We start from the raw sequence: 10,425 nt of genomic DNA, 5'->3' as shown, positions 1-10,425 counted from the left end.
AATGGGATTTATAGTGTTTTCATGTTCTCTAAAATGAGGTGTCTTGGCCTCTGTCCAGGGTTTTAAACTGTTAAGCCACTTAACTGCCTATGTATTATTGGAAATACTTTTGTTAAAAAGTTTGTGATGTGGTCAACTCAAAAGCCCCTTGGGGGAAACTTCACAGTATCATGGCTTCACTAGAGTTCTTTGACCACAGCTGAAGAGAGCCTCATGTGTCCTTTAGTCCCCCAGATACCATTTAGAGCTAGAGTTACAAAGGTGTGGGGTAAAAACAACTTAAGGAGCCTATCCCACATCACAGGTTGCAGGAAACTAGTTTGTAGAGTTTTCTTTTTTGAGGTGTAACACAGCTGTGTGTTCCTAAACTTAGATGAGTTACTGTGCTAACGTGTAAAACATTCTCTTGCACTGATGCATCTTAATACCTCTCTCCATGAAAATCCTAACAGCCATAGTTGTTGCGTGTATTTGTAAAACTACCTTGTCACATAGCATGCTAGCACATTTTAAAAATGCGATAACCTTTGGTTAGGAGCATAACTGAGAAATGACTTGAATACATACAAATTGTTTTTATATTTACTAAAATAAAATGTATTTTATGAATCTTAAATTAGCAAATAAGTCACATTAACAACTTTAATTTTCAATCTTTTTTCCCTGTAAACTCTTTACATCCATCCCTTTTAATTTTGAATCTGTTCTGTTGCAGATAAAACATGTTAAAACCACACATATGTCTATGTATGGGTGTGTGTATATATCTTTAAATAGGGGACTTCAGCTGATTGCTGAGTGCCTTTCTGCCTGATTCCCCCTCCCAGATATATCCAAAAGGTCCTAGTTTGCTTTTTCCAGTCCTAATAGCCACCAGTGTAGTATTACGTATACGTGTAACCTGCAGTCCAGTTATATCTGATTAACTTCATTTTCTAGATGAGAAGGTAATTTGTCCTTTGTTTAGCCTTCCCAAGGCTTCCTTGAGAAGCTTCTAGCTCTTATCTATTTTGTCTTTTTCTAATTATCCCCATTAAGGAGATGAGTTAATGCATGCAGATTTAAGCACGACTGTTAGATTTATGCTAACGCACAACTCTAACTGTAGAATGGTTAACCTGAAATAACCTTGGGAAAAGTCTTATCCTACCTTTTAATGCCAACGGTAGTCCTTCATTTCAACACAAACATGAAAACATGTTTTAGACCTGCTGGGACAGAAACAGTGCCAAGAGTAATGTCCAGGGAATGCTTATAAATGGAGACAGCCACTGTATTTATGTTGGAGTTATGACTCCGGTTCTGTTTTCACCCTTTATTGGGAATACAGGATAACATTAGGATCACTGAATCAAACTTGCTGATAAACATGACCTGAATTCTGGGAGTAAGTGGTTTTCCAGTTCAAGGAGAAATGTGTGCAAGGTCTCCAAAGGAGAAGAGAACCATAGTACTCAGGGAGCCTTCAAAGAAGTTTGGCTCCAACTCACAAATGGCTAGACTGCCAGTCCTGGTAACCATCAGTGATCTTCATCACAGCAAAAACAATCTCCAACTTTTTAAACTAACTGCAGGTAGAAGAGAGACCACCTCCAGACTTATAAATTGGTTTGGCTGACTACTAAGTGTCCTCCATCCACATGTTGGCAAAGTCTTCAGAGTGACTGTTGGATCCAGGAGCCTTTCATGTGCTCCCAGTTGTTATATAGTGCGTAGAGGCTGGTCAGTGTTAGTCCTGCTAGGCCACCACGTGCTACCCCCCGAAGACCACCTGGGAGAGAAAGAAAGAAAGGAAAAAAAAAAAATGAGACAGCCTTGTATTCCATAGTATCCTAGCACGAAAAGATTAAACAAAGTCAAAATCGAGAGATGCCATTCATCTTTAGAAATATTTCATCCCAAACACACTTTAATAAATAAAACAAAGTTGTACTAGAAGTCCAGGAAACAAATTCCCAAAATCAGTTGTTTAATTACTCTATATTTTCATATTCACTTTTTTTTTGTTGAAAATGTATATGGCAGAACATATACCAACAACTTCTACATGTATAATTCGGCAAAAGTGACCGTATTCAAGTCGCACAACCATTCTCACCTTCCTTTTCTGAATTGCCCCTCCCCTATTAACATAAACCCACTGCCCCCAAGCTTCCTATCTAACCTTATCGGAAGCTGGAGTCAATTTGATCCCCTCTAGTTTTTTTTTTTTAGTTCTTTAAAAGAGCGCAATGCTCCAGACAGACATTCTCTCCTGTTGTGCTGTTAGCTGCTGCGGACTCAAGTCTGGCTCCCAGCGGTCCTGAGGTACAGAGCCCAACTGCCCCACAGCGTTGGCTAGGCTGTCATCTTTTCAGAAGCAGACTGCCAGGTTATTTCTCCCGTGGAGTGGCTGGTGGATTTGAACTGCTGGCCTTTCACTTAACCATTGTTTGGTTTAAGGACCCCTGGTGGCGTAATGGTTAAGTGCTCCGCTACTAACTGAAAGATTGGCAGTTCAAACCCACCCAGCAGCTCTGTGGGAGAAAGACCTGGTGATCTGCTCTGTAAAGATTACAACCAAGAAAACCCTATGGGACAGTTCTACTATCACTCATCGTCTCCTAGTGGGAACCAACCACCCTAACGGCACCCAACAACAACGTTTGGTTTAAAGAAGACATACGGGTATTTTTGGTTTAACATTTAATGATTATCTCGTTATCTCAGGGCAATAGTTTTGGTGTTCATCCGGGCTCAGTGTCTCCAGGAAGTCTGGATACCACGAGAATTTGAAATTCTATTCTGTGGTTTTCCCCCTTTGATCAGCATTCTTCTGTAGAATGTTCAGTAATGGTAGCTGGGCACCAAGCAGTGCTGGTCTCATGGCAAAGGAGGTAGTTGCTCACGGAGACAACTAGCCACATGTTCCATTTCCTCCTATTCCTAACTCTTTGCACGATCTTGTTTTTTCACTTTTAATTTCAGAAATAATTTGTATCTAAGATCATCAGCATTAATGATTTCTCGATTTCTCTCAATTTGACCTGTTCTTTCGGCAGTTTTACAAGATCATGTGCTTGTAATTACTGGAGTCTCAAGCAGCCATACACAGGCATGTGCTGCATACCATCCATTCGCATATATGCTCGTGGTCCTGTAAGTTCAGAAATTGCGACTGGAGGACGGGACGTAGTAAACAGAGCAGCTTCCTGCAGGCAACACGTGCATCTCCTATCTCCGGTGTACAAAGCGATGGTGTTGCCAGACGTATAATGGTGTAATACATAAAATATGTGAAACACTTTCAGATACGCTAAAACATCTTTAAGTGATGCATGACTGTAGCTGTAGAGCTTGACTGGCACTCTGAATAGATTTAAGGCTGTAATGTAAACAAGGTGACAGCCTATTTGGAAACAGTGAACAACAGCCTCTGAACTCACTCCAAATAGGCCCATCATGTATCAACTCTGAAGAGCCAAGAAGCAGGGGGGACATGAAGGCTACAATCAAGCTGAGCTGGGTGCTGAAGCAGCACTGACCTCCCCCTCCCTCACTGACGTGTGAGACAATCCACAACTAATGGCCACTAAGCATCATCACACTAGTTGAAAAAAAATTCAAAGAGTAGACTTGGAACTACTGCTTGACAACAAAAGAGCAATTTTTCATGTGCAAGAACACATTAGCAACAGACATTTGGTGAAATGCAGAAACAAAAACAACCAGTTATTTGAAATAGACCCAAATCTAACAAAAAAAAAGGAAGCTGCGAATAAAGTTCTCAGAACAGAAAATGCCCCAACTGCTTGTGGTTACAGATTGTCAGTCTTGTAAACTTTATGTGAAGAGAAGGCAAGGTTAAGAAAAAACCCCGCAGGAACAAGGGTGCCCAAAACAGCTTTTAAAAAAATTCCTATGTTCTCTACCATCTCCATAAACAAGTAAGGATCATAACATCCAGGTCGACTTCATAACTGGGAGTATCTGTCCCAAGTCGTGTGTCAGGCAAAGATGGAGTGGAGCTGTGGTCCCAGTGCTAACGCGAGGCCCTTTAGCTCTGCGTCAGTCAATTCACTGACTCTGCTGAATTAGAACACTTCCTTCTGCACTGAATGTCCCACCAGATGTCTGCAGCGGATAGATTAAAGGGCCACTCCTTCCAGGAATCTTTCTAGGTGGAAGACTTCTGATAGCTAGCCTGCTTTGGTTCTTCTCTGGCTTCGGCTGTGAAGTGACATAATTATCTCTCTTAAACACACCCAAAGAAAAACTGCAGACGTCATTTATCAACAGCTGTCAAATACGTGGTGTAGGGATCAGAAACATTAAAACAAACTTATTGATTAAACTAAATGGGAGATTTCTCCTTGAAATGCACACCATTTCTTTCTATCATCCTACCATATCTAGACTGTAGGCAGGGCACTAGAATTTGGTTGAAAATTTTAAAAAGTTGGAAAATAATATACATTTAACCTGCTAACTTAAAACAACCTGTTCAGTTTAGTAAGACTCAACTTCCAATCTTTGACAAACAAGTCAGTAAAAAGCTACAGGAGCAGAAAGTGAACTATAATGAGCCCAAATTCCAAAAACAGGAAAAATAAACTCTTAAGAGGCACAGGAGAATAAACATCACTAAAGTATCTAAGATGGCACCAACACGGCTCAGTTATTAGACCTAAACTCTGACTTTAACAGGTTTTTTCAAAAGGTTAACCAAAATGTAATAACTCCCTTCTGAATAAACGCAAAACAAAGCAAAAAACTAGGGCACCCTCACTGCTCTTTGTTAGCAGAGAAACAATGGCGGGCAGGTAATTCAAAGCGCAGTAATTTTGCAGGCACTATTTCCAGGGACTGAACATTCAACCTCAGACTAACTCCCCTGGACCTCTAGCCCATTACAGGTGGAAAGGGCTCACGTCTGCCTACTGGTTTGGAAAGAGCTGCAAGCCCTTTCTTCCAGTTGGAAGAATTTTCACATGAGTTCTCAGTTATCAAGTAACAGCGTCCTGTGGCATCCTCTCTGGCCCAGGCACTAGGGGGAAACAATAAAGATGCAAACGGTAAGGCTGTAAGATTCTTGGGACATCAGCGGCACACCAAATGATCCTTTAGCAAAATTTATTCCCCCAAAAGCTTTCTACTTTCTGATCACTGAATGAAACGTGTTTAGTACTGACTACTGAAGTTACTTCTTTAAAGGCTGGAAAAAAGTTATCCAAGAACAGACATATACAGTGTTTGCTTTACTTGTCACATAGCCATAATTCAAAGGTAGACTTTTATCACGTATCAGCCATGATTTAACTCTTCTCACTAATTTCAGGGTTTCTCAACTGTTTGATTTGTTAATAAGTTTAAGAGCCTCTGCTTTAGGAATTCTATACTTAAACAACTTCTGTCCAACTAAGCACAGGAAGGACATCAGCAAATAAACTTGCTTTGGACACAGTCACCAAATGAGGCCAATGGTCAGTCTCTATAAAGCGAAACAAACATGAGATTCCTGTTTGTTTTATCTTCTATCTTTTGGATCCTTACACAACTCTTCCACAGAGACAGGGCAAATACAACCTCTTATAAAGATAAAATGAGGCCTAGGACACAAAATTATGTGCCTTGTTTATGGGTTATACTTTTTAGAACAGGGTTTGGCAAATCTTTTTCTTTTACCCAAAGGCCAAGGAGTAAATATTTTAGGCTTTGAGGGCCAAAGGCTAGTATGTAGATACTTAAACTATTTAAAAAATGTGAAAAACATTCTTAACCTTCAGGCAGTAAGCAGAGAGGTGACTGGCAGGAAGAGTTTGCAGAGAGCCCTGCTCTACAGGAAGAGCCTTACCTACAGAGAGACGGCTACCAAACACCGTTCAAGTTTGAAAGAAGAATCAAAGCTCTAAGAGTTGGATCAAAATAGCCTGGGTAAAGATCAAATACCAAATTCTCTGATGTGGAAGAAGAATTAACATTCAAATGAGCTATGGTTATATGCCCAGCAGTAAGGCCTTTATGTACCTTATTTCACTTAAAACTCGTCACAATCCTGTGATGATAACCATCACATCCCATTTACAGATGGGCATAGTATTACGATCTTTTTCAAAAAGTCACACAGCCAGTGACAGCAATTCAAGTCTTTTTTAAATTAGATTTTTTAACCTTTTAACTGTTCTGTTTAACTATATATATATATATATATATATATATATATATATATATATATATAAACCACTGCTTAACTATACACCTTTCAAAATCATGCTCGGAAAGCTAGCTTTACTCACCTGATTGCTGTATTATGCATTAGACACCTGAGTCCTGTGTTTAAGTAATGCACCCATCACAAATACTGTTACCAGGTAGCATTTTTACTCCCTAAGAGAGAAGTCTCCAGAGGGTTATAAAATCCAAGTTTTCCTGAAAAAAATTGTAATTTAAGAGTGACAGGCTTTTCTGTATTGAAACAGATCCACTGCCTTTGGAATTTTGTTTTTAAGAGCTCACAATGCTGCCTGCAGCACATGTCCCAGGAGCAGAGCTCCCGGTAAAAGAGGAGAGTTAAATACCTTTTACGGCTATGAAAATTTCACCTTGGCATAGACAGAAAAACCTTCTTAAACACTTAAAAATACGTCCACATTGAAAGTCTTCAGGGCTGGACAAAAGAATTCAAAACTTTAATTAGATGATAGTTTTAATACGGAGTCAACATGAACCAAAGGAGCCCTGGTGGTACAATGGTTAAGCACTCAGCTGCTCATCGAAAGGCTGGCAATACAAACCCACTAGCTGCTCCAAGGGAGGAAGACCTGGCAATCTGCTCGTGTAAAGATTACAGCCTAGAAAACTCAATGGGACAGGTCTACTCTCCACATGGGGTTACTAGGGGCTGAAATCAATTCGACAGCACCTAACAACATAAACTGTTAAGAAGCTTACAGTTAGGGAATGGCTAATTCCTCTCAAAAATGTTTCCAGTCACCAATTTACTCTTCAAAAATAGAGACAACAAAAAAGGAAGAGCGCTTAGAGTAAAAGCAGTATGACTCCACCTACAAGCACAGAACTAGTTTAGTAGAAAAATCATGAGGAAAAACACACGAGAAGATTAGCTGTCATGTCAGGCCAGAAAGAGGTTAAATTTAAAAAGAACTCTGATGACGGGATTTTAGTTCAGGTCTAATGCTTGTATTTAATAAGTCATGTAAATTATTCTTCAGAGGCTAACAAATGCCATTGTTAGATTCCCTGTGGCATACAAGAATCCATTTAGTAATGACCAAATCCTACCAGAATATTTTTAGCTTTACTATCATCCAGAATCTTAAGAAGCCTGGTCACACATCTCCAGGAAACAAGGCTTCAGAAACAGAGTTATATGTAACCCTCCAACCCCGACTCCCCTGAAAAAGATGCCAGCTGTTAATTCTACGCCTTCGTGATAAAGTAGGCCTATAAAAGTAAGGTAACGAAACACGAAAACCCAAACCCATTGCCACTGAGTTGATAACGACACATAGTGACCCTATATACAAATCTCATTCTCCAAATTAAACACTTATCACCAGTTATTGTTACAAGGTTCTATTTATCAATATCTAAACAGAATGCCAGACCCTCACTATTAAACTTCACACACCATAAAGAATGTTTTGATGACTTCTTTGGAGCGCTGGTGGCAGAGTGGATAAGAGCTACAGCTGTTAATCAAAAGGGAGGCAGTTTGAATCCACCAACCGCTCCTTCGAAACCCTATGGGAGCAGTTCTCTGTCCTACAGGGTTGCTATGAGTCGGAATTGGCTGGACAGAAACAGGTTTGATTTTTTTTTTGATGACTTCTTTGTTTCTATTACTGGCATCAATGTTCTTTCAGGAAGTAAAAATTTATGTAACTATAGGCAAATCAGGTAAACCAACAACTGGACAAAGGGTATTACAAAGCACTTTGGGGAAGAAATACAAATGGCCACCAAACAACTGAAGTTGCTTCATCTCACTAATGGCCAGAGAAATGCAATACAAAACATTAAGATAACATTTTTCACCAACCAGCTTAAAAAAAGTGATGATAGATAACACTTAATCTTGGCAGAGATAAGCAAGTACTTTGAAGGGCAATTTGGCATCCTACAGGGAAGCAATACGTGCAAACCTGTACGTATGTGTTTAAGAACTGCCTCAAGCAAGAGGTTATATCTGAACAAAAAGAAGATAGAACAAAGACAGACAGACAGACCAGGGAGCATGCACGGTTGATGTCTACGACTGTTCTAGGAAAAGGTAACGGCAAGAACAAAGGCACGGAAGTGGCGTGCAAAGGCAATGGGAGGAGGAGCGGAATCTGGAATCAGAAAGGCCACAAGGGAACAAGTCATATAGAACACAGAACCTTGAAGGCCGCTGTACAGAATCTGGCTTAACTGGACTTTGATCGGAAACCTTGGTGGCACAGTAGTTAAGAGCTATGTCTGCTAACCAAAACGTCGGCAGTTTAAATCCACCAGGCGCTCCCGGGAAACTCCGCGGGGCAGTTCTACTCTGTCCTATAGGGTTGCCACGAGTCAGAATTGACTTGACAGCAACAGGTTTTTCTGGACTTATTTTCACCTTCTAAATACTGACATTTTCATTTCATCATAAGCTTTAAAATGTTAAACTTCCAGACAGTTAAACTTCCATCCTTCTTATGAATAGAGTCTAACCCAGGAGACGTTAATTCAGGATTTATAAACCCTTTAAAGTTCCATAAGAATCTCAAAGGGATCTGGGACACTCCCCACTCGTGAGCCTAGTCATGCCTGGAAGAACTGGGACTGCAAGTAAGGCAGTGGTGAGAGACACCCGGAACAGCCAGTTGCTAACTGACATGTACTGCTTTCACAATCCAACAAAACACAGAGACTAAACAATGAAGCAGAAAACAAGCCTTCTAGTGACCTTGCCTGAATTTGTTTCTTTATCTATAAGACACGGATGACCTCTATTCATCTCACAGACTTGTAAATAAGATAACCCATATACAACAAGTGACTTTCCTTGCCCTATAAGTACATTTTTGTGCAACTCTTACAGCACTTAACATAGTTTTCCCAGTATTTAAAGTCAATAGACAATTAAGAAATTCAGAAATAGCAAGCAGGCTATTTAGAAACATGAAGATAAGATAAACAGCAAAAAGGTAAAGCTGCTGCCTCTGGGAACTAGGAGCAAGGGTGTGGATGGTGACTCTACCAGACTACTGTGGGTCACTAAAATCCTCTAGTATTAATCTGACTTTCAAAATTACATACACGGATTACTTTGATAGAAATTAAGGAAAAGTGAACAAAGATCTATCAACAAATTAAAAAATTACCATCAGGCATTTATTTGGACATCTCCTTCCACACTGGTAAGCACTTACACACAGAACTACCTGACCCTTGTACCAGCTGTGTCCATGACAGCCACAGACGTTCCCTTCCTGGTGGAGTAATGTTCTCACAAGAATAACAGGCTCCAGTCAACTGACCGAACGGGAGCTGTTCCTGGCCTTTGGCTTTGTCTATGTCTTATAATAGTTTAATACGCTGGTCTCAAAGGCTGAGGTAATGTTTAAAAAAAAATAATAAATCACGTTAATCAAGTAAAAAAAAAAAGGAACCAAAAAGTATAGAAAAGAATTTTATGTCTTTTTAAGTCACAAAACCACACGTGCTTTCAGAGAACACCAGATTATACTATGCTCACAAAGTTTCCTTTGAGAACTATGGGTAAAAGCACACTCCCTGTGTAGTAAACGGCAGCTCTCCACCCAGCAGTACCTACCTGTACACTTATACAACATGCCTGTCATGGTGCCCGCGCCTATCGTGTTCAGGTCGTCTTCTGCACCTCGCGTTTTCTCAATGACGACACCAAACGCACTATAGAGCAAAGCTATCAGGGAAACGGAACGCATCAGTCACGAACAGTGATGAAAAGTCAGCAGGGCAATCATTCAGACGAGTTTACCCTACAGATATTCATTTATAAAAATCCAAAGATACATAAGGAATGATCACTGGAATGCTGTGAGAGCAAAAACCTGGCAATAAATAAAACTCCCATGAAGAAGGGATCGATGCTGAAAGGGGTTTCCATATAATGGAATACTATACGCTCACTTAAAAACCAAACCAAACCAAAACAGGAAGCGCTAAATTCACTAAGGTAGGTTGGACTTGTACATGCACGTGTACATGACTCTGGCTATGGAACATAAATGTCTAGAATGAATCTGGAAGGAACATTAATAGTAGCTATTACTGGAAAGTACCACTGGGGAGTTTCAGAAAGAATATTTTTAATTTTCACTTACATTTTACCCAAAATGGCTGTACTTTGGGTTAAAAACTTTATACTTATTATAAATATAATTTATACATTATAAACATTATTTTTAAAAATATAAG

General features: G+C 39.8%; 1 protein-coding gene across 1 annotated transcript in view; it reads right to left on the bottom strand.

Annotated features, from left to right (window-relative positions):
* Nucleotides 1-633: 633 nt before the first annotated feature.
* Nucleotides 634-10,425, bottom strand: part of LOC126059318 (mitochondrial import inner membrane translocase subunit Tim23) — a 29,599-nt gene continuing 19,807 nt past the window's right edge. The window contains exons 6-7 of the mRNA XM_049854984.1: nucleotides 9,800-9,910; nucleotides 634-1,771 (exon numbers count right to left, since the gene is read on the bottom strand). Of these exons, the coding sequence (XP_049710941.1) occupies nucleotides 1,656-1,771; nucleotides 9,800-9,910 (227 nt within the window). The 3' untranslated portion in view covers nucleotides 634-1,655. The remainder of the gene's footprint in view (nucleotides 1,772-9,799; nucleotides 9,911-10,425) is intronic.

The sequence above is a fragment of the Elephas maximus genome, chromosome 16 (assembly GCF_024166365.1).
Source record: "Elephas maximus indicus isolate mEleMax1 chromosome 16, mEleMax1 primary haplotype, whole genome shotgun sequence".
Taxonomy (NCBI): Eukaryota; Metazoa; Chordata; class Mammalia; order Proboscidea; family Elephantidae; genus Elephas; species Elephas maximus.
Note: the sequence above shows the minus strand (reverse complement) of the source record. Positions and strands in the feature narration are given on the sequence as shown.